This window comes from Delphinus delphis, chromosome 6 (assembly GCF_949987515.2).
Source record: "Delphinus delphis chromosome 6, mDelDel1.2, whole genome shotgun sequence".
In the NCBI taxonomy this organism is placed as follows: Eukaryota; Metazoa; Chordata; class Mammalia; order Artiodactyla; family Delphinidae; genus Delphinus; species Delphinus delphis.
Window position 1 is genome coordinate 82,573,195 of NC_082688.1, and position 24,753 is coordinate 82,597,947.

At 42.3% G+C, this 24,753-nt stretch overlaps 2 protein-coding genes across 2 annotated transcripts in view; one reads left to right on the forward strand and one right to left on the reverse strand.

Moving 5' to 3' along the window:
• Positions 1-23,020, forward strand: part of RMI1 (RecQ mediated genome instability 1) — a 288,866-nt gene extending 265,846 nt beyond the window's left edge. The window contains exon 6 of the transcript XR_009519915.1: positions 22,478-23,020. The gene's annotated coding sequence lies outside the window, so the exon portion shown is untranslated. The remainder of the gene's footprint in view (positions 1-22,477) is intronic.
• The window catches only part of SLC28A3 (solute carrier family 28 member 3), a 57,568-nt gene that overhangs the window by 21,193 nt on the left and 11,622 nt on the right, over positions 1-24,753 (reverse strand). The window contains exons 2-5 of the mRNA XM_060014963.1: positions 8,428-8,526; positions 5,109-5,188; positions 2,087-2,178; positions 487-676 (exon numbers count right to left, since the gene is read on the reverse strand). Coding sequence (XP_059870946.1) covers positions 487-676; positions 2,087-2,178; positions 5,109-5,188; positions 8,428-8,526 — 461 coding nt within the window. The remainder of the gene's footprint in view (positions 1-486; positions 677-2,086; positions 2,179-5,108; positions 5,189-8,427; positions 8,527-24,753) is intronic.

Below are 24,753 nucleotides of genomic sequence, written 5' to 3' on the forward strand. Positions count from 1 at the left end.
CACACTGGGGAGAATGGGTTCTGGGTCCTACCCTGTAGGGCCACCTGGAGAGAGAGGAGGGCCCACAGAGAGAGAGAGAGGCTGAAAGAAAAGCCCTGAATGGTCACTTGCAGGACAGGGGGTCCTATAAGAGAGAGTTGGCTTTACTAATTCACAGACCTTTCCTCCCCAAGAGTCCAGATTCATGCCCAGAGCAGAAAGCCACCTGTCTAAGTCAGAACCGTCCCAACTTTTGGACAACATTTTATCATTTAGTGGCACTTGAAATTAAGACAGTTTGTAGGGACATTTGAGCACATCTTGCCTTATCTAGGCCTCGATATCCTGCTTGTAAAATGAAGGCATTTTTTAACAGATTATTCCCTAGGTTGTTTCTAGCTTCAATATCCCATAAATGAGGAAGCAATTTCAGAACAAATCTATGGAACAGTGTTGGAAAACACTAACATCACTCTCAACCTCAGTAAGAGAACTAAGAGCATTTACCACTTCAGCCAGAACCAGTGGCTGTCCAGAAGCCTTTGGCCAGGAGAGAGGAACTGAGCGATTTGAGACTCATATTTGGCCATGAAGTGATCCCAGATCACAAAGAAGATGGCAACCACCGTGATCACGAAAAGAGGAAGGGCTCTGTGAAAGTTCAGCACACAGGCCGCAATCACCAGAGCCAGGTGACCTGTTGGAAGCAATGCAGACAGTGAGCATCACCAAATCAGCTGGAGACCAGCCTCCAGCATTTATCTGGCTCAGCCAAGGGCAGGTTCAATCAGGAAACCATTGAACGCAGGCGTACTCTTGATATAGCTATAGGTGCCTCTGATTATAAGGACTATATTTTGGGTTTTTAAAAACATTTTAAAGTCTCACCAAGAATGCTAGGAGGACAGGGTGCTAGGTCTTTTTTCTCAAAGAACCTTCTGAATTCTTGAATCTTGTTGCCTGATCATTGGGACTCTTGCTTAGTACTACTTTTTCTGATATTCAGACTTAGCAGGTGAGCTTCCATCAGAGAAAGGCCAGGCACTAAAGCAACTACTGGCAAGAAGATATTGAGTCTTCTAGTTTGTAGCCCAGATTTGCCTAAGCTTGAGTAGGAAAATCTCTGAGTGTCACAACAACAATCCCTAAGTGCCACAGCATCTCTAAAGGAAAGAGGTAGGGCGATGACCAAAGTGATGGCTTTTGAAGATGATATTCTAGGGTAAGAACAACACGGTTTTCCATTAAAGGTCAGCAAACAAGTCTTTGTTTCCAAGTTAAGTTTGGCCTACCACTTGTTTTTGTAGGTGGCAAGGACAGTTGTATTTGTATATTTGTATTTTAATTCTACAAATAAAGTCACCCTGGCACGCAGCCACACCATCTGCTTACTTTGTACTACAATGGCATAGCTGTGTGGTTTTGAGTATGGTCTGCAAAATACTCTCTGAGCTGGTACAAAGAAAGCTTTCAATCCTGCTTACTCCCTGTTCTAGCTGTGTGAGCACCGGGAAACTACGGACCTTCTGGGGCGGCAGCAGTCTTGCATACATGTCTGTGGGCTTGGGTGGGAGGGTTCACATTTTATAGACAGGAATGTTCTTTCAAATGGGCCCTGGAGCCCTTTGTTTGGAGGGTGTCAAAACAGGACACCTGCTCATCTGAGAAGACAGTCTAGTCCTGCTTTCAGGTAAGAGGAGTGGGCTACCTGACCCTAGGCTCCTTCTTGTGTTGTGTTCATATAAGGCATTGATTGATTACTTATATCACCCCTTCAATTAGGTTTCTGCCTTGTGATTATCACCATGTTTTCCAGTTACCTGAATTTGCAATATCCAACCCTCAAATCCATACCACAATAACAAAGTGAGAGTAGGTGAGCTAAAAAATGAGCTGCTGGCTGCATAAACAGGACAGGGAAGCTATCTACATGGGCTTCTCAAGTTGAGACCCACCACTCAGGGGCATCCTGGTTAAATTCTCTCCTCTCTGGATGATTCAGGGAAGTCAAGGGGAAGGGAAAGATTTATTTGTTTTCTACAGAAAACAAATATTTGAGGGATCCTGAAAAAGAGACATTGGTATTCCATCCCCTTTTGTTATTTACCTGCTATTAAAATGCCCCAGGTCGTGGTCTTAAGGATTGTTTGGTGTTCCCTACAAAAATCATAAACTGCATCATACTTCCTTTCCAGGCACCTGTAACAACACAAAAGCAAGAAGGCAGACAGAGGTAAACACCACATACACGACATAACCTGGCATGCTAAAGCTAGATAAGGCTTTGTAAATCAAGCAGGCAAACACATTCATGAAGTATGTGTCCTACAAAATAGAAATAAGAAACTCATTTCATTTTAGACTAAAATCAGCCATGGCTTGCTAACCTTTGCTGAATGGATGTGCCAAAGCCCTGAGGAATTACAGAGATGCAGAAAACATGCTCCTGGAAATAAAGCAGGGGACAGGATAACTAACCGAAAGCTGAGAATAAACCATAGGACGAGAGTGTTTCTCACTGTGCTAGGAGGGCCTCCATTAGCTTGTAAGCTCTCATGTAAATGTTGACTTAAAAAAGAAAATTCCAATGGGGACTTCCTTGGTGGCGCAGTGGTTAAGAATCCGCCTGCCAATGCAGGGGACACGGGTTTGAGCCCTAGTCCGGGAAAATCCCACATGCTTCGGAGCAACTAAGTCCATGCACCACAACTACTGAAGCCCTCGCTCCTAGAGCCCATGCTCCGCAACAAAAGAAGCCACCGCAACGAAGAGTAGCCCCTGCGCGCTGCAACTAGAGAAAGCCCACGCGCAGCATTGAAGACCCAACGCAGCCCCCCCCAAAAAATCCAATGAACTCTCATCCCTTCTGGTTCTCCCTTCTGGTTCCCAAAGTGTGAGCAAGCTGGAGATTCCCTGTCCTCAGTCACCACCCTGTTTAGCAGGAGGCTGACGGACTTCACAGGATGCTTACATGTAAAGTAGAATTTCGCGGATTTGAGGACCGTTAACCAATGGGTTCTCATATAGCTTTTTCAGAACGTTCTGGAATTGTTGGTGTATTTGTTTCTGCCCAGAGCTTTGTTACAGGGCAGTGTGTGGTGTGTGAGCCACGTGTGCATCTGATCACTTCTTCTGGGGAGGATGTTGTCCACCAGTGAGGGAGTCTGGAGAGGCCACAGGCCTGTACCCATAGCAACTGTCCTTCCTTCTCCTGGGTGCTCCCGGTTGCCCCCCCAGGCCCTCCACTTACTCTGAAACCTGGCTTCCCTGCACATGTCTCTTTGCTCAATGTGCCTTCATTCTCCCACTTGAGGCCAAATGGAAGGAATTTACTCACACATTTAATCATGACCACTTCCAGGCCACTGGACAGGATTTCTAAAACAACCCCTTCTCCTATATAGAAGATTCTCAATCCCCAGGATCTCAAAGGACTCAGCCCCTGCTGGGAGCTCCCGTCCCCTTGGTGAACACCTCCAGTTCCCTTCCCTCCAGCAGTCATGCCCCTGTGTCCAAATCTCAGCCCCCTTCACGTTTCAGGGCACAGCTCAAGCCCTTTGCTTCTACAAAGCCTTCTTGCATTTCGTCAAACAGGGGCATTCCCCTGCGACTTATTCCTACTGTCTCCTTTGATTGTATTTTGTTATGAAGCCTTAACTGACCATAACTTTGTGGAGAATAGATGTCTGTGAGCCCAACACCAGCACCATGGGCATTAAGAGTGACTGGCAGGCCTGTGTCGAATTCTTAGCTAAATGAAGTGGTAGTGCGTATTGCTTTTCTGGAACAATAGTTTATAACTGTGAGTTGGGACCCATTAGTGGGTTGCGAAGTCAGTCACACTGTGCATGATGATCATCCTTAAACAAAAGCATAGGACATCTCAGAGTGTATCATACATAGTGACGACAGGCATTATTTCATGAAAATTTTGTCTTATGTATGTGTGTGAATATGCGTACTGAGAATTAGAAACACTGTTCTAGAACATATTGAGGGAATATAAGTATAGTAAAGACTTAAATTTTTCATGGTCTAATTTAGGAAAGGCTGCTGATGCATTATCCTCAGCTGTGGATATAGTGTTATAAAGTAGCAGCGTTGGAAGGCAGCATGTAACAGGGCACGTCCATCTACTTTAAGTTGAATTTATCAGATTTTTTAATGGCAAGGAATGTATATAGTGCAATTTGACACTTCATAAAAGGAAGTACTGTAGCTAGAAATAGTTGCTTTGGCCATTTGGTTATCTAGGCTGAACAACTCCCAATCTCCTGGTGGTTGTTTTCCATCCATTAACACGGATGAAACCTGAGTACCTCTGACCACCCAAGAGAAGCTCTCAGCCCCCAGGATCAGAGATTCATAAAGTAAAACAAAGGATGAAACTAAGTTCAGGTTTCCAAGGTGGCAAATATTCTTGATGATGTATATGTGACAAGAGTTTTTGATCCTAATTCTGGCCGAGTCTATCTTCTGATACATAAAAATAAAGTCCCTCAGAGACTTAGGAATTTACACCAAATTTAAATAGGAATTTAGAAAATTTACAAATACTTTCATGTTATGATAGAGTACCAGACAATCTTGGACTGGGAATCAGAAGCTGAAATTTAAATTAGCTTTGTTCCACTAACCTTGGCTAAGTCACTTCTCTGAGCTTCATTTTTCTGATCCAAAGAATAAAAATAATAATTTGTCTCTCCTGCTAATGGGAGATAAGGACTTGCAACATTATGATATGACAAGGTAAGAGCAAATTTGTTGGGATTTAAAGTGAATTGGATTTTGAGAAATCAATTGCTTATTGATTGAACATTGTGAAGATGAATTAACTACTTTTGTATAGACTGGAGCAATTAGTTGGCAATTCACAGCTTTAATTAGAAGATTGTCCTGGATATTGGGTTCCCAGGACATTAGCAGTTTGAATTTACCACGTTGATTATTCTAGAGCTCCATTACTTTTTCTGAAAATGGTGTTGGGTGGGTAGTAGGGAGGGGAGATTGGTGGTGACCATCTCTGATAAATCATAATTAATGTTAAAAATTAGATGAGAATTTAAAAAGTGTCAAAACCACTGTGTTGAGGAGGTAAATGTGGTTATTTCTATGGTATAAACCTGTACCCTTTTTGATGCGTCTCTTGGTCATCCTCATCTTCATCATTTCTTGGAGAATCCTGCTCAATGGTCACTTGCTCTTCACCCTCAAAATCAGACATTGGAACAGAGATGGAATGATGAGAATCCTGAGCACAATGGACTCTGATCTCTTTTGCTCAGAATTTTGGCTAGGAAATTTTCCCAAAAGGTCCTTTTAAATTATTTTGCAAGATGATGTCTCCAATTATCTATGCACAGACATTTTCCCCCTTGTCACAAAAAATCCACAAAAAATCATACATTTCTCCCTTTACTTCAGAAGGAGCCATTGGTATTTTCTCCATTTCTTCAGGGAGAGGGCTAATATCTCTGCTTTTAGTTCCTGTCTCTACATTCAACTCCCGCTCTGTTTTCAGGCAAGTGCTAAATGAAGTTAATACCAGAGGCTGCACAAATCTTCCTTAATTCTCTGCCAGCCCCACTTTCCAAAGGACTGAGACTAAGGCTGGTTTTATTTTCCTGGCAGCCCAAGGCTTGGCCTGCAGATATGAACAGTAGCTCAGCATCTTCAAGAGCTGTTAAACTACCCTTGGGAACTAGGGTTCTTCTATCAGTTGGGTTAAAGGGAAATATTTCCCTTACTCAGCTAGTACTTGCTCTAACTGACTGAGTGAAGTATATACCCGGGCTATCTTTTATGGACAATCTTTCTAGGTACTGTTTAGCTTTGAAATATCCATGACCCATCCTATTCTTGTGATGGTGGAGAGGATTTCCTGCGTCTCATCATTTTGCAATAATGCCTCAAACTGGTCCAGCTATTGTAAGCAAAGGCAAGGGAAGTCTGGGAGGAAGCTGGTAGATGTGGAGCAGTTTTGAACATGCCCTAAGAGGTATAATGCCAAATCTCAGCTCTAGCTTTTTGTCAGATCCCATGAGACCTTCAATTCTCTTTACTTTAACCCACCCCCCCATCCCCCCCAAGAAAAGAAATTAGTTATTAGCGTGTCTCTGAGCTGAAAGGATCCTCAAAGATCATATAGTCCTTTGATACCAAACTCCCATTGTACTCCTGACTTAGGCTGCCTTCCTGTTGTGGGCTGGGCCTCAGGTACAAGGAAGGTGATGGGATGACTGTAATAGAGACCAGCTGAATCCAAGCTGTAGCTGCAAAGGTCAGGAGTACAGAGAAGCCTTTCTCATTTTTTCCCACCTAACACCAAGCTTGGCCAATAGTCAAAGTTTGGTAAATTTTTGATTTAAATGATCATAATTATTATTTTCTTAGAGCGAAATTGTCCCAAGTTACCTACTATATGGAATGTCTAGCATTCCTATTGTTTTCTTTTTTGGTTTTTAACCCTTTCTCATCTTTAAAACAAAATAAAACAACAACAAAACCTTCTTGACCCTACAACCATGGGACATCTACCCTCCCTCCTTCCCTTCACAGCCAAACCACTTGAAAGAATTGCCCTTACTTTTGGTGACATTCCTTCACATCCTGCTCACTTTTCAAGCCACTGTGACCAGACGTCTACGTCTGAGATGGCTTCTGCTAAGGTCACCTGCCAAGGTCACCTAAGGACCATTGTTGCCAAATCTAGTGGCTACTCCTCAGTCTTCATATTTCTGTTTACAATAATACCTAATTTTTTGTTTTTGACTTTTTTTGGTGAAACAATTAAAAAAAAAGACTTTTAAGAGCAGTTTTATTTAGGTTCATAGCAAAATTGAGAGGAAGGTACAGAGATTTCCCATACTTTTCCGCCCGCCCCCAACCCCATGCAGCCTTCCCCATTATTGACTTCCCCACCAGAGTGGTACGTTTGTTACAAATGATGAACCGACAAAGTCTGTAGTTTACATTAGGGCTCACTCTTGGTGTCCTATATTCTCTGGGTTTGGACAAGCATTTAATAACATGCATCAACTGTCATAGTATCATACAGAGTGTTTTCACTGCCCTAAAACTCCTCTGTGCCCATCCACCCCTCCCTCCCATCTTGGCAGCCAGTGATCTTTTTACTGTCTCCACAGTTTGCCTTTTCCAGAACATCATCTGGGACCATACAGTATGCAGCCTTTTCAGATTGCTTCTGTGACTTAGTAATACACATGTAATGCTCCCCCATGTCTTTTCATGTCTTGATAGCTCATTTGTTTTCAGTGCTGAATAATATTTCATTGCCTGGATGGACCACAGTTTATTTATCCATTCGCCTACTGAAGGACATCTTGGTTGCTTCCAGGTTTTGGCAATTATGAATCAAGCTGCTATAAGCACCCATGTGCAGGTTTTTGTGTGAAAAGAAGTATTGTTTTCTCTTTTTTTGGTTGAAGACTACTTAGTGATATGAACACTTTTTACAATATATTAAATGAAATAGGCAATGACCCAATAATATGAAAGCATGATCCTAATATATGTGACATGTGCCTATTGATGTATATGTACTTATATTAAAGTGAGCTATATTCTATTATGTTAGGCACTGATTTGTTTGTTTGTTTGTTTGTTTGCTGGAACTACAGGTCATTAGGTCACTTTTTGTCTTCCAAATTTTGCTGCAATAATATTTCAAATTTTCTACTTCAAATAAGTTATTCTTTTATCATGAGCAAACTCCCCCCAGAATATGCACCCAAAATTACTTTTTAAAGGGTGATATAGATGGGCAATTTGCTCCCTTTTTAGCAGAAGGCTGTCTTCAAATGAGATCCTTACACCTGTAACTTATGTAATATTGTATACCAACTCTACTTCATTAAAATTTTTTTTAATTAAAAATAAATCTATACTCAGTGAAAATATCCATCAAAAGGGAACACATAATAAAGATATTTTCAGGCAAACAAACAAAAAAATGAGATCCTACCCAGAATTCAATATAGAAAAGAAATAAGAGGTGGCATTGTCACAGAGCACCTCGGCTTGCTGTGTACACTTAGATGTCGCTGAGGAACTGTAGGGTGTGATGCACATAGTTTTAGAACCATGTCTTAGAACCTTACTCTTTTCTGCCTCATTTATTTTAAAATTGAGATGTTATCTGCTGAAGCCAGTGCTTTCTGCCTTGGGATGGAGTTTGGAATCTAATAGTAATAGTGAAGTGTCAGAGCAAGCCTGGGTACTCTTCTCATCAGAGAACTCTGAGCACAGTTGTATAAACACAAAATCTTTGTTTGGGCATGTGTGTTTTCCTCATGACTGCCTTACACACTCAAATTACCATTTAACTTATTCCTCTGAGTGCCAGCTGAGTGCCATGCTTTCTGTCCCCATAGCTGTTGCACAGTAGTTAACGTGGTGATAGATTCACTCACTGCTTTCCAGCCGTACCTGTTTGCCATTTTCTTGCTCTCTGTTTTGCACAACTCTACTCCTTAGTGAGTTGTCATTTCCTGATGTGTTCTGGTTTTCAAAGCAGTCGTCATCATACTAGGAAAAAATACAGATTGCAAAAATAACATTTCAGAGCCACAAAACAAATGTTCTTTCAATGAATGATACCCAAAGACTTTTGAGGGATGGGATGGCAAAGATGAGGTGTTTAGATGAGTCAGCTGATTAAAGAAAGAACCAGGGAAGCTTGGCACATAAAGAAACACAGATGATTTTGAAAAATTTTGACAATTTACTGTCTGTAGAAGCCACATAAGGAAGAAGAAAATTATCTCAATCTAGAAATGTAAATCCTTTTGTGTTCCTTTTTTGGGCCACGTGGCTTGTGAGATCTTAGTTCCCTGACCAGGGATTTAACCTGTGCCCCTTGCAACAGCAACACGGAGTCCTAACCACTAGACCACCAGGGAAATCCCTAAATCTTTCTGTTTTCTAATATGATCTTACAGTACATATGGTGGTTGATACCAAAAATAAATTTTAGTTGAAAATTTGGATCACATATTTCACTTATATTTTTTTCCTTAAAGATATGAATGCTTTAAGTACAAGACTAACAAATGCCTAAATGTTTTGCATTATTTCACTTCTTTGATTAAACATGTTCTTGGTCAGTTTTCTGCTTCTGATCTTTCTTTCCTCCAGATCTGTCTATATTCCTTCTTCGTTACTCTTCCTCCATAATAAAGTGAGTCTCCTGGCCTGCGGAGTCAGTTGCACACTCCTTGGCATGGTTCAGGGCTGCACGATCAAGCTCATTTATCTCACTCTGCTCCCCTTGCAGGAACCATGAAGGGACACCCAGCCAAACAGAACTACGTGACTTTCTCCAAGCCCAGGCTAAGTTCTCCTGCCCTGAGCTTGCCATATTCTCTCTGCTATCCTGCAAAATTATAAAATATTAGCAGTTCCTTATATGACAAGATTTAAAGATAAAGCATGGTTCAGCCAGTACCGTGATGACCTGAAAAATGCATGTGTTGTACTGAAGGTCATTGTTTATATCTGAAACATGGATGATTTTGGTTTGTGTTGTTATGACAGATAAGATTGGTGTGGTCCAACTTGAGGAAGACAGAACGGAACAAAGTTGCTGGGTCTAGGCCATGTAACTTTCTAATAAGCAGAGCTGAGATAAGCATGTTGGTTTCCAACCTCCTTTTGAACACATCACACAGACTTTCAAATTATAAAACAAAACAAAATAGAGTAAACCATGGGCCGGATCCTTGATCATTTTATTCTTAGATGTTGGATCTATGAGATGTTAAAATGTGTTTTGTTTGGTTGCCAGCATTCTCTGGTAGTAATGAGCATAAGAAAAAAAATGGCTTCTTTTGTGAGACCAATTTTATTTTTACTTTTTGTGATTTTTCTTTAATAAACTGAGTAGGGTTTGCTCTTGGATGGGTATCCTGACCCCCCACCGCTTTTTCCAAATGTGACAAATACCTGGTTCATTTATCTTTTACCTATTTTGGGTGGGTCCAATCTTTCTCCCATCTCAGCCCAACTAGACATTTTATATGGTACTTCATTCCAAGTAAGGCAACAGATAGATAAACAGTGTCGGGTAGGTGTCTATATCTTTTCAGGACATATTCCCTGCTAGCCCTGTTGGCTGTGACCATGTCCTTGAAAAAGGAACAAGTGTATGAGTTTGATTTTAAATTTAAATCTCTGGCTGGCCCCACAGATCTAGGGAAAAAAATGCAATTCCAACTTGTATTACGTGTTCCATTTACTGAAACACAAGAGTGTATAAATGTGAATAAAGTCTAACTTCCTGCACACATATGATTTATGCATAAAAGTTTTGTGGCCAAACAGCTTTATTGTGTTACAAGTGCTCATACCTTACTTTAGCCCAGTTCCTTGCACATAGCAGATACTAACGATTGTTTGTTGAATTAGTGAACCAAGGTGACTTTAACGTTGCATTATCTAGTGCAGTGTAGTACCTCTGGATACTTGGTATCAAAATATAGTGGTATGGGGTTTCCCTGGTGGTGCAGTGGTTAAGAATCTGCCTGCCAATGCAGGGGGTACGGGTTCGAGCCCTGGTCCAGGGAAGATCCCATGTGCCATGGAGCAGCTAAGCCCGTGCGCCACAACTACTGAGCCTGCACTCTATAGCCCACGAGCCACAACTACTGAAGCCCATGGGCCTAGAGCCCATGCTCCGCAACAAGAGAAGCTACCGCAATGAGAAGCCCGTGCACGGAAACGAAGAGTAGCCCCCGCTCGCCGCAACTAGAGAAAGCCCGTGCGCAGCAATGAAGACCCAACGCAGCCAAAAATAAATAAGTAAATAAATAAATTTTTTAAAACCCCAAAAAACAAAATATAGAGGTATGTGGGGGACAATACATATAGTGTGGAAAGATGACAAAGTGTTGCTAATTGCTGAAGCTGGCTGATGGGCACTTAGGGACTCCCTTTACTATTCCTACTTTCATGGGTGCTGAAAATTTGCTTAATAAAAAGTTAAAAATAAAACCCAGCAAGAGTTGGTGGAAAAACAGGACACAGGTAACAGAGGGGGCTTGGTCCTTTAGGTCCCTAATTACACGTGACCCTGGGCAGGTCATATCTTCCTACCCCTCCGTCCACCCATCTAGACAACATACTTTCGACTTGTTCTCATGGTCCCTTCCAGAATCCTGACATTTTCTGGTTCCAAGAGCTTCAGCTTCTTGGTGCTGATTATTCCTGCCACCTGGTGGCAGAATCTGAGACTTCCTTGTGGAACAAGAGGGTGGAGCTGTCCTTTTTAAAGTTAATGAAAGAGGAAGGGGGGGGAGGGTTGGCGTGGGGGTGGGCATAAGCGGCAACAAGAGCACCTATGGATGTATTTGTAACATTAATGGGATTGTTTTACCTCTGTTAGATTACATGCTTTGGCTTTTTTTTTGGATTTATTTATTTTATTTATTTTTATTTTTGGCTGCATTGGGTCTTCGTTGCGGTGCGTTGGGTCTTCGTTGTGGTGCGCGGGTTTCCCATTGCGGTGGCTTCTCTTGTTGCGGAGCATGGGCTCTAGGCGCGCGGGCTTCAGTAGTTGCGGCACAGGGCTTCAGTAGTTGTGGCTCGGGGGCTCTAGAGCGCAGGATCAGTAGTTGTGGCACACGGGCTTAGTTGCTCTGTGGCATGTGGGATCTTCCTGGACCAGGGCTCGAACCCATGTCCCTTGCATTGGCAGGCGGGTTCTTAACCACTGTGCCACCAGGGAAGCCCCCGTGCTTGGGCTTTTTAGTGTTTTCAGAAGAACAATATCTCCCGGCTGAGGATTTCCAATAGAAACAATTGGGGTGTTTGTGGGTGTTAATTGGTGCCTGAAAAATGACCCTTAAAACACCTATATCTCTGCTTCTTTTTAAACTGGAGTCGTGGGAGCTATATAACAGGTGGCCCATAATTACTTCTTAGCTCATTGTTTCTTTCCATCTATTTAGCAATTCAGATTAATAGATAACTTAGTACACCGGACTCCTATAACCATGACTGTATTCTGAGGGCACACCTGTCCACCGAATGGGTAACAACATTGTGGGTGTCATGTATGAGTATTTCTAAGCAATTTACAGCACACCACTTTTAATTTCTCTACTTAGTGTTAGTGGCTGAGTGTCCTAAGGGTATGATCTTGCACTGGGCTCCCTCTGGAGGCAGATCCTTGAGCCAGGAGTACACGGTGCCTGGGTTTTTTTCCCTACCTGTCTTTTTTTTTAAATAAATTTATTTATTTATGTGTTTATTTCTGGCTGTGTTGGGTCTTCGTTGCTGGGTGTGGGCTTTCTCTGGTTGCGGCGAGTGGGGGCTACTCTTCGTTGCAGTGCACGGGCTTCTCATTGTGGTGGCTTCTCTTGTCGCGGAACAGGGTCTCTAAGTGCGTGGGTTTCCGTAGTTGTAGGTCGTGGGCTCTAGAGCACGGGCTCAGTTGTTGTGGCGCATGGGCTTAGTTGTTCGGCGGCATGTGGGATCTTCCCGGACCGGGGCTTGAACCTGTGTCCCCTTCACTGGAAGGCGGATTCTTAACCACTGCGCCACCAGGGAAGCCCCCTACCTGTCTTTCTGATCTTGCATTTCCATGGTGTTCGAGCAACTATAGATCTACAGTGGCTGTTCCAGGGGGTACAGGTGGACAGAGGCCTTTTTAATTAATTTCTTCCTTTCATTCAGTTTCTAAACCATATAACTTCTAGAACATAGAAGTTCTGAAAACTGAAATCACCCTCCCCCGCCATCTATTTGTGGAGGGGGTCCCCTTCTATAGAATTTTAGCTGAACACATCGCCACCCAGAATGAAGGCTATGATTCTAGGCTTCCCTTTTAACTAGGTTCTGGCCAATGAAATGTAAATAGAAGTGGAGCCCTGAGTGGGGCAGCTTGGGGTCGCTCCTTAAGAGATGGCTGGCAGGTCCTCTTTGTCCCTTCTATCTTCTTGTCTGTCCTACTGCCTGGTGTGTGGATGGTTCCAGCTGGGACATGAACATGCGGGCCCCATCCTGGTGATGTCAAAATGGTAAACTGGGGGGCGGGGGGTTTGAGCCCCTGAAAACCTTGAGCTGTGCTACCACCTCCTGACTTACCTGCAGGAAACAAAATTCTCCCTTATTACTTTCGGTTTTTGCTTTTATGTGCACCTAAACTTACATAATATTTATTAGGTACAAGACACATCAGGAAACCCTTTGCAATGTTTTGTATCAGTATTTGATCCCGGACTTCCCTGATGGCGCAGTGGTTAAGAATCCGCCTGCCAATGCAGGGGACACAGGTTCGATCCCTGGTCTGGGAAGATCCCACATGCCGTGGAGCAACTAAGCCTGTGCGCCACAACTACTGAGCCCGCCCACCCTAGAGTCTGTGTGCTGCAGCTACTGAGTCCACGTCCATAACTACTGAAGCCCACGTGCTCTAGGGCCTGAGTGCTGCAACTACTGAAGCCCGCGAGCCTAGAGCCCGTGCTCCACAACAAGAGAAGCCACCGCAATGAGAAGCCCACGCACCACAATGAAGAGTAGCCCCTGCTCGCTGCAACTAGAGAAAGCCCGTGTGCAGCAATGAAGACCCCTCACAGCCAAAAAAAAGAAAAAAAGAAAGAAATCTGATCCTAAGAGTCCTGTGAGGTGGGTACCAGGATCCCTCTTTTTATAGATGAGGAAACTAAGGCAAAGAGAAGATTACTTGACTCAGGTTGCACAACCAGAAGTAGATGAGATGGAATCTGAACTCAGACTGTCCAACTGCAGGCCATATTGTACTCATAGAGTTTGGCCCTTGGGCCAAGACCCTTTGGCCTTGGGAATGTCTAAAGACATAGTAGTGTACCTACAGATTGAATTCCCTTTCAATTAAGAAAGCCTGATTTGGACTCTAGACAAGAGTAGAAATGACAGAGGTGCTGAAGATTCCAGAAAGGCTTGTGGCGACTTTTAAACTCTATTTAGGTTCTGGTGGTCATTTCTCATGCCAGCTCGGTGGCCTTCTGACCCCGTAGACTGGTTCTAAGTCAACTGTGCCCTTTAAATAACACGAATGGGCACTCCTGCATTTGTGGGCAGGTCATGTCTCCATGATGAGTTTGACATTCTTTCTTCTTCTAACTGTGCCTGCTCCACTCACTTGGTCTCTCCCTCCCATTGTGGCCCTGATTGAACAATGTGGCTTCCATTTCTTGGCCGCGGTTTCTCTGCCAAGACTCAGCATCACTGTGCCAGGGGGGCCTTTCTTTCCACCTTCCTTATAGAAGCTGCTCTGGCCCCGTGTGTTCTGACTGGGTGACTGACCTTGCTGAGGGGGCACAGCTGGGCTTTGAGACCTGGGGCAAGGACGGAAACCTTCACCCAAGTAGACTTTGATCCTAACCTTTGGTTGGACGTGGAGCATATAGGTTTATGAAAGATGGGCATTTCCCAGCTGGCAAAGGGATGTTGACAAGGATCCCGGGAAGTCGCTGTGAAGTTCTTTAATTCGTTCTAGGGCTTAGCATTACCTGGCGAGTTCTAGGGGGATAATATACCTTGGGTGGAGGGCTTTATACTGCCAGCATAGATTAGATTGGTGATAAAAGTTGTTTATTTAATTTTCTACATATGTATGTGTGTGTGTGTATCTATTTTCACATCTTTGTACACCTTTAATGCAAACTTCCTGGAAGTGTCATCTATGCTATGCAGCCCAGGCCCCAGGCGTAGAAACTGGGTTTTAGCCATGCAGGCTAGTTGTGTTTTAATCAACAGGTTGCCACAAAGGCCCACAGTAAAACCAGATAGTGGACAAAGTGGACTAAGGGTCACCACTTTCCTTGCCTTGATTTATCTCTGTGTTTCTATACCGTCTCTTGAGAGCTGAAGGACACTTGCCTGATCTATCTCTGTGTTTGTTTCAAAAGTACCTGGTGTTTGGCAGAGGTGCTTTGCAGCTGTCCTGTGAGAGATACATGCTTTGAGAGATATGCAGTGGTCAACACCCCAGAGCTGGCTCTGACTTGACCGCAGGAAGGCGCCTGCACAGATGAAACCTGGAGGTATCAAGAGTTACCTTTGCTCCATTACCGTGCTAAGATCTCCGCCCGAAGCAGGGATTTGTACTCTGCTAGGCACAATTCATGCCGTGTGCAAAGGAGTGTGGAAGGCTGCGCATGCCCCAGCTGCCCTTGGATATCTCCATCCTTTCCTAGAGCCTGATGACCTGTCTGCCTCCTAACCCTTGGAATTCCCTTACTCACTCCCTCCAGGGAGAAGGTGCCTTTAGAGCATGAGTTCCCCTTCTCCATTCTCTGGCTATAGAATAAAAGCCCATCTGGCTTGCACCAAACTCAGTTTCATTATTGGCAGCATGAGCCCAGGTAGGAAAGAACTCCCTGACTGAGCCAAGGGGGCTTTGGTTTGGCTGCCCCAAGACGGAGGCCTTGTGTTTAATTCAGTAACAGAAGCAATCAATGTGGTGCATTCTGAGACCAAGGCAGGCCTTAAATGTTGCCATGGATGTCAAAGTCCCAAGGCCAGCAACAAAACTGGCCTTTGGGTCAAAGTCAACTGTCAAACTGTCATTTGGACTTGGCACTGTGTAAATCTGTATTTTACCCCCTGGACTCTAAGCTGAGAAGGCAGATACTTTGTTCTCTGTTCTCTGCTGAATACTGTGTGCTCAGCACAGTGCCAGGCATAGAAGTGCTCAAGGACTGTTTCTGAATGAATGGAAAAAGGGCTCTCAAACTTAAAATAACAGATAAAGCTGTGTCTCTACAAGTGGTACAGGACTAGCACGGAACTACTTTCTCTATTTCTTTAAGAAGGTTACCTTATGTTTTAATATTCTAAGCCTTAAATGTCTAAGTGAAGGTGTTAGTAATACATCTTCAGTTTCAGTTGCTTTCCTGAGCTTCTTCAAGTGATCTAACCTTTCTGTATCCATTTCTCTGAACATGGAATGGAACTAGACTAGGACAACAGCCTCAAATAATAACTTAAAATTCCAAAATGCGATATAAAGAGATCACAGGCAGTGACTTAACATAAATCTTAGATGACTGCTTCTTGGAATATTGGTAAATTATCTATATGAATTGGTGCTGCATTGTGATAAAAATCTTGGGTTCCATGGTCATACCTGGGTTCAAATCCAGCCTTACTTTCTCTTTTGTTTTTGTTTTTTTAAATTTTATTTTTTTATTTATTTTTGGCTGTGTTGGGTCTTCGTTTCTGTGCGTGGGCTTTCTCTAGCTGCGGCAAGCGGGGGCCACTCTTCATCGCGGTGCGCGGGCCTCTCACTGTCGCGGCCTCTCTTGTTGTGGAGTACAAGCTCCAGACACACAGGTTCAGTAGTTGTAGCTCATGGGCCTAGTTGCTCCGTGGCATGTGGGATCTTCCCAGACCAGGGCTCGAACCCATGTCCCCTGCATTGGCAGGCAGATTCTCAGCCACTGCGCCACCAGGGAAGCCCCAGCCTTACTTTCTTGAGGCCTCATACCCTATTACATGGGAACATAGCTTTCTTTACCTACCTAGCGGGGCTGTGTGATCAGTCTGGTGCCACACACAGTAAGTACTCATTGACTTTTAGGTTAATTTTATGGTTTAGTTTGCTACTTGCTTGCTTGCTCTGGGGCATTTAGTCAATTTGTCCTTTTTTTTTTTTATTCATGTAATATTTTATTTACCGATCTCTCTGAAACATGCCAAAATTCATATGGCTAACGGAACTTTCCATGTTAAAACGTTGGTTAACACACAAATTCCTAACAAAAAATATTTTAATGTAGGAATCAACATGTGAACATTATATTTAGGTGGTAAAATTCAAGTTATAAATATAAGATAAATATCAAATAATATCATATTTTTGGTTTAATGGAGAACAGTTGTGACGGTCATGCTTAACACCTTGATTAAGTAATGAGAGAAATGGGTTGGGCTGTCGTAGAGGTATGCAAAAATTTAACAGTTCAAATAATCCTTAGCCCTTCTGAGAAAATGTAGATGGCAAATATGTGGCATATATTTGTGTAATATGGTTGTTTCAATCCATTAGTGAGCATTCTGTTCATGCATTTAAAGTAATGGTAGATGTTTCTGAGCACTGAAAATTAGATTCAGAGTAAGTCTTTGCTCAACAAGTTAATGATATGATGAATCCCTTATATTGAAAAATAGAGTTTATGGAATCTAAAAAAAAAAAAAGAATGGTTCTGAAGAACCTAGGGGCAGGACAGGAATAAAGATGCAGATGTAGTGGCATGGATATATATACACTACCAAATGTAAAATAGATAGCTAGTGGGAAGCAGCCACATAGCACAGGGAGATCAGCTCTGTGCTTCGTGTCCACCTAGAGGGGTGGGATAGGGAGGGTGGGAGGGAGATGCAAGAGGGAGGAGATATAGGGATATATGTATATGTATAGCTGATTCACTTCGTTATACAGCAGAAACTGACACACCATTGTAAAGCAATTATACCCCAATAAAGATGTTAAAAAAAAAAACCCAGGGACTTCCCTGGTGGCACAGTGGTTAAGAATCTGCCTGCCAATGCAGGGGACACAGGTTTGAGCCCTGGTCCTCGAAGATCCCACATGCCGTGGACCGACTAAGCCCACGCACCACAACTACTGAGCCTGCGCTCTAGAGCCCGCGAGCCACAACTACTGAGCCTGCGTGCCACAGCTACTGAAGCCCACGCACCTAGAGCCCATGCTCCGCTACAAGAGAAGCAACCGCAATGAGAAGCCCCTGCAATGAGAAGCCCTTGCACGGCAACGAAGAATAGCACCTGCTTGCTGCAACTAGAGAAAGCCTGCATGCAGCAATGAAGACCCAACGCAGCCAAAAATAAATAAATAAATTTATAAAAATAAAACAAAACAAAATATATAGTTTAAATTTGTAAAGTTTAAGGTAAAGCATACTTTTTTTCATAGTTATTTTTAGATATAGAGACTACACTACCATATATAATCAGCTATACTGCTGTGCACAGTTAATTCCAGTTACCAAATTTTGTATTTGCTGGTCATCAACAGCACAAAATTTATGCTCCAAAAGAAATATATCAATCTGGTTACATTTAATTTTCTTTTAAAGACAGATTAACTAAATTTAAGGAAGAATTGGCTTTTCTTGATATCTCATTTTCAAATTACTGTTACAAACTTACCAGAGAGTAAGTTTTTATTTTGCCTAACATCAAACAATCTTCAAAAAGTTTCCAAGATAGAGGCATTCCTTGTTCCATTTCCAAAACTAAATAAAGGCTTTCTAACTGAAAGCATTTACATTCCTAGCCCTCTAAAGTAAACATTAAAAAAATGATCTCTTGGCTTCTGAATAGCCCACTGAGTTACATAAAGTGTTTTCTGTCCCAACACTTTCTCAAATTCAAAAGATATTTACTTCCTAAGAACATGACAGTCTTCATTTCAAAACATTCAGTTCGTTTCCATGGCAACACCGATGGGATTCCTTGGCCACCATAAGTCACATTAGTTGACTGTGGAATTTCTCAGTCTTCTTTATATCTTGAGCTTGGTCTGTTCTATACACAAAACAAACTAAATCATCTGTTACTTTAATACCCAAACTCCCATCAGAATGCCTATATTTGAGAACCACACATGGCTTCATAGGGTCTGTGAGGTAGAGTTTCTCCACTGCGTGACTGAATTCCTCCTGTGTCTGGTACTGCGGCATCATGGGCCCGCGGCAGAACAGGAGAGGGAGGCAAAGCTACGGGCCAGAGGTGGCGTGACGCGGCCCACCTACTGCGGCAGGGGCCCAGCCGCTCAAAGGTGGTGGCGCCTCTTTGCCACTTTGTCCTCTCGTTGAAAGTTGGCATGTAAAAGTCAACATCTGTTTTGTGAATCTAATCTCTTCAAATTGCAATCATTCCTCCCCCCTCTTAACTATCATCCATCTATCTGTCTGTCTATCTATCTATTTTAAAACTCTACAAATGTCAAATATTTTAAGGCCAGTTCTATCTAAAATTTTCTTTCAAGTTGCATGAGCATTACCTTGGAACGGTTGCATTTTCAAAGGCAGTATTCCAGAAGCCTCTGATCTTTCTGACCTTCTTGGTTCAGGCAACCTCTGGCTCAAGTCTTGGGTTTACGTAATCCTTAATGTGAGGTGATGGGCACTGGCTAGACTGCTTCTCCGTGAGATGTGCCTGTTTTTCTTGCCAGGCTGTGTGGGTTCACAGACTGGGTGCCGAGGAAAGCACCTGACCAGCCTGGGACTCGTTATCACACTGCCCTGGAACAATTCTCTGTCACCTCTGAATGCTCTGAACAGAGCTTTGAGTTGGCTGCAAGGAGTCAGGGCTACAGAACACTGATGACATTCTCCCCTCATGATCTTTGTGAGCCATAGGCAAAAGGAACCTCTAAGGATAGAGACATAAGGAGAAGTGGAAAGAGTCAGAGTCCTGTACCTGAAGGAGAAAAATTAGAGGAAGGTTTCTATTTATTGGATTTAGAAAAAAATACATTTAAACATGCAAGTATTCATGGAATATGACTTCTGTGAGTTTTCTTGAAGAAACACCTTGAGGAAGAACCAGCGAAACAAATGATAAATGGAGAAATTTTGGCAAAAGAAGTGATAGCATGTTTTGAATCTTTTTAATGAATCGAAATCCAAAACAACTCCAAGGAGTAAGTTTCCAGAACAAATTATAAACATTACAACCTCTGATAATGTAGAAAAGATTGTCAGAGCACCACTTGAAGGAGAAGGAAACAAAAATTTTGATGGTAGGATAAATATGCCAGTTTCCTCAACTTTTAATTTCTGGGAGCTGGAAGAGATTATAAGTAGCAGTGTTTAAGATAGAAAGGTAAACACTAAAAGATATATAGTCAGTTAAAATTAAGTGATGGAAGAGAAGGAAATAAAATAATGGAAAGTAGAAAATATAGAAATTTTGTGATTACTCACAATCTTAAGTTGGTTATAAAAGGAGCCATTAAAACAAACAAACAAACAAACAAAATATGTCTTCAGAAGAAATCAAACAAAAATAAACCAAACCAATGAAAAGTTTTTTTAAAAAATCACATCAAATATAATGAGAGAAGCTAAGGGCAAGCAAATCTATTTGATTGAGTCAGATGGAATAACAGAACACAACCATATACTGAAAATGACTCAGAAAGGTAAAACACGCAGTGGCCATCATCTTAATCAATCAAGGCTGAAGAGAGGACAAAAGATTCCATTACCACGTCCAAAAAGAAGCCAGTGGTCGGGGTCCAATCTCACTCTCTGAAGGATGGCTATCTATGTACAAGTGGCATCGATTAACAAGGGAAACTGGGAGAAAAATCTAGAGACGCATTTAGAAAGAGGTTGAGATAACTCTTTCAGTCTATGACAAATCAAGTGGGAAAGGAAGGATAAAGGAAAACCAAAATAACAACAAAAAATAGGAATCTAATTAACAGCTATCGGACTCCAATAAAAAATATAATATTACGGACAAGACTTCTAGTTGTCCCCAACATCTATTCTTCCCCATTTCCTTTAGAAATACAGCTCTGAATTTTAGCAGGGCCTACGGTTTCCCAGAAAAAGGCATATTTCCTAAACTCCCCGTGGTTATGATGAAGTTCTGCCACTGTGATGGAAGCTATGTGCAACTTCTGGGAACTGTCCTAAAGCAGGGCAGTTGGTGGAGCTGATGCACCCGTTTCAGAGTGTTTTAAAATACATAAAATTAAATATATAGGGTTAAAAGGAAGCCAATTATATTGAAATACAGTTATTAAAATATTAAAATTAATTAGTGATAGAATAACATATATGCATCTTTATTAACACTTTAAAAAACAAGGAAAAAATACCCCAGCAAGGTCCAGTGACAAGTTCCAATAACCACTTTAATTTCAATGCCATGGATGTAAATTATGCAATAGATACGAATTCTTTTTTTCTACTTGTACTTAGTAGCTCAATGTAGTGAGGGTCCTTTAGCATCTGTCACATACATTTCAAACACGGAGTTCAATCTCCTCTTGGTCTGTGGAGTAGAATGTGCCCCTTTCTCCTCAGACTCATGGGAAAGGTTTCCCTGCCCACTCCCCACCTGATGTATCTCTTACTTATGAAGCCACCATAAATGGATACATCTGAGAGAATATGGACCTTTTTTTTTTCTTTGTCATTGGAGGTCCTGGTTTTACTTCTGGTTCTGTCCATATTATCATCCAGTAAATCTACTAGTCAGATAAGTCAAAAAATGCCCAAGAATAAGACTTGGCATCTGGTTCATATAGATTCTTGAAGTAAAGAGAAAATGAGTGATGGTTAAGCTTCCTGCTTAATTGTCTGAGGCTGATGTCATACGATTTTTCTAAAAGAGGTTGTATTTTTCTATCAGAAATGATCAGAGTCCTGAGTTATACTTAAAAGATGAAATGCAGATTAGCTTCCAATGTAATTCTGGTGCCAGACCAGACAAGCTCAGGTAGGCTGGAGATTGATGGCTGCATGCAATGTCCACTTGTTTAGGCCATTCCACTAATGCGGCAAGATAGAGGTGCCATGAAGGCCAACCCTCAGCCCCACTCCTGATTCTGGTAGTCTGGAAGCAGGAACCTGGTAAAAACCATTAACGTGACCTCATTTTTGTATACTCTGGTCACTGGCCAAATTTGGGACAAACTGAGTACCAAAAAGTAAAAAATGTGAATAATAACTGCAACTTATGTCAAAAAATACGATGGAATGATGAATGGATAGAGGGCAGCATAGATGAAGAAATCTGTGATAAAGGATAGTAAAATGTAACTTGTAGAATGTGGGTGATGTTCACTATGAAATTCTTTCAACTTTTCTGTATGTTTGAAAAATTTCATAAAAAGTGTTGGAAGAAACAAATAATGTTGGTAATTGATTATAAAACATTGAATAAAAGGGAACGTTAGTCTACAACGATACTCAAAAAAGAGAGAAAGACAAAAAAAGAGAAGTTCATTCTTTTCAAAACAATGTGGGGTAAGGAATACTGAAGAAATGAAAGTTACCATTTTGCAACTCCCGAAGTAATAATTGATCCAGGAAAGGGTCATCAATGGATGCAAAAACCATGTGGTGAAATGTGCTGGGGAACTGGCTATTCACACAGCCTGAAGAATCACTGCTCAGATCACTTACTAATTAGAAAGAGAGAAATGTAACTTTATAATGGGATGGTCGACCTGTCACCACACTAACCAACTCATCACCAATAGTGGAATTAAATTTCTCCAAAAACACATATGTATATGTTTTCCTTTTTTCACATGTGGTTTCCAGATCCTGGAACTAGCTAAAAGTCGTATAAATGTAGATTGTACACTCCGAGACATCACTGCCCCTTCTCCTGCTGGGTTGTCTTTCACTCTTATCTTAGTTTTTCATATTTGTACTTGATAATGTGTGATTATTTCAGCCTGGTTCCAATTTCCTGTTATTGTTTCTTTTGCTTTTCTTTGACTTAGGCTGTTCTTTGAATACTTGAAGACCCTCCCACAAGAACTTCTACTATACATTTGAGAGGGAGAGGTCTCAAGACACGCATGGAGAAGCTAATCCTAACAGCAAGAATATGACAACATCTGGACTTCTTACACAGTGCTCTGTGCTTTCCCATGCACTGCCTTACTCAACCCTCTTTTCCCTTGATTTTCTAATAGTTGCATCTTTATCAATTTTTTAATATGTGAAGCCAAGAATTCTTCTCCCATTAAATACCAGTTTTCTGGGCTTCCCTGGTGGCGCAGTGGTTGAGAATCCGCCTGCCAGTGCAGGGGATACGGGTTCGATCCCTGGTCCGGGAAGATCCCGCATGCCGCGGAACAGCTAAGCCCGTGTGCCACAACTACAGAGCCTGTGCTCTAGAGCCCGCGAGCCACAACCACTGAGCCCACATGCCACAACTACTGAAGCCTGCGCATCTAAAGCCCGTGTTCTGCAACAAGAGAAGCCACCGCAATGAGAAGCCGGCGAACCGCAACGAAGAGTAGCACCCACTCACCGCAACCAAAGAAAAGCCCGCACGCAGCAACAAAGACCCAACACAGCCAGAAACAATAAATAAATAAAATTTAAAAAACCAAAAAAACCCCACCAGTTTTCTATCTGCACTTACTGGTTGCTACTGTCTGAATGTTTGTGTCCCCTCAAAATTCATTATGTTGGGGCTTCCCTGGTGGCGCAGCGGTTGAAAGTCTGCCTGCTGATGCAGGGGACACGGGTTCGTGCCCCGGTCCGGGAAGATCCCACATGCCACGGAAAGGCTGGGCCTGTGAGCCATGGCCGCTGAGCCTGCGCGTCTGGAGCCTGCGCTCCGCAACCGGAGAGGACACAACAGTGAGAGGCCCGCGTACCACAAAAAGAAAAAAAAAAAAAATCATTATGTTGAAATTCTAACCCCCCAAAATGATGGTATTAGGAAGTAGAGCCTTTGAGAGTTGCTTAAGTCTTGAGGGTGGAACACTCATGAATGGGAATAATTAGTGCCCTTATAAAAGTTAGCCCACAGAGATACCGAGCCTATTCTACCATGTGAGGACATGGTAATTTCAAAGGTGCTGGCTCTAAACCAGCAAGAGGGCTCACACTAGAACACTGACCATGCTAACACCTTGATCGTAGACTTCCAGTCTCCGGAAATAAATTTCTGTTGTCTTTAAGCTACTGAGTCTGTAGTATTTTGTTATATCAGCCTGATCAGACAAGACACTGGTTCCATTTTTTGCCTCATATTCACTCTTGAACCCATGCCAAAATGGCTTTCATTCTTACCACACTATGGAAATCACCCTTGCTAAAGTAATCAATGGTTTCCATTTCCCTAAGTCCAGTTTTCATCATATATAGTGGACCATTTACTCCTTAAAATATTCTTGTCCCTGACTTCTGTGATCACATTTTGCTAGTTCTTTCCTACCATCTGTACTTCTCCTTCTCCTTTTCCTGTACCGTATAAGCCTTTTCACTCAACCCTTAATGTTACATATAGTTCCTTGGGGCTCCATCCCAAGCATTCTCATTCATTCCTTTAATAAAACTTACCGTGCACCTACTATGGCATAGACACTGTATTAGTTACAAGGCATTGCATTACAGTCCCTGTTCTCAGGGAGTTTAGAGGAAAAGCTGTCAATCATAAATTATTTAATTGATCATTAATTATAGTTGGTATAAGGACTATTAAAAAGTTCAAGGTACTACTTCTACGGATTAACTGAAATAAACTTGGCTGTGTCTGACATTCCAAAGATGCAACCCATTTAGTCACAGGGGAACCGGAGGTGCTCTTATAAGGAAAACATCTTCCTACAGTTGAGAAAAAAATTAATAAACAAGGATAAAATCCCTTTGAATTTCTCAGTCGAAATTAAGATTCTTCTTACTCTCATTTCCTTCTCTGATTTGTTTTAGTAGGCAAATCTCCAGTCTGTCTGAAGGGATCAAAATTCAGATGGTGAGGGCTTCCCTGGTGGCGCAGTGGTTGAGAGTCCGCCTGCTGATGCAGGGGACACAGGTTCGTGCCCCGGTCCGGGAAGATCCCACATGCCGCGGAGCGGCTGGGCCCGTGAGCCATGGCCGCTGAGCCTGCGTGTCCGGAGCCTGTGCTCCGCAGCAGGAGGGGCCCCGACAGTGAGAGGCCCGCATGCCGCAAAAAAAAGAAAAAAAAAAAAAGAAAAAAAAAAGGAAAAAAAAAATTCAGATGGTGAGGTGACTGTAGATTGTGTTTTGTTTATAAAAATGC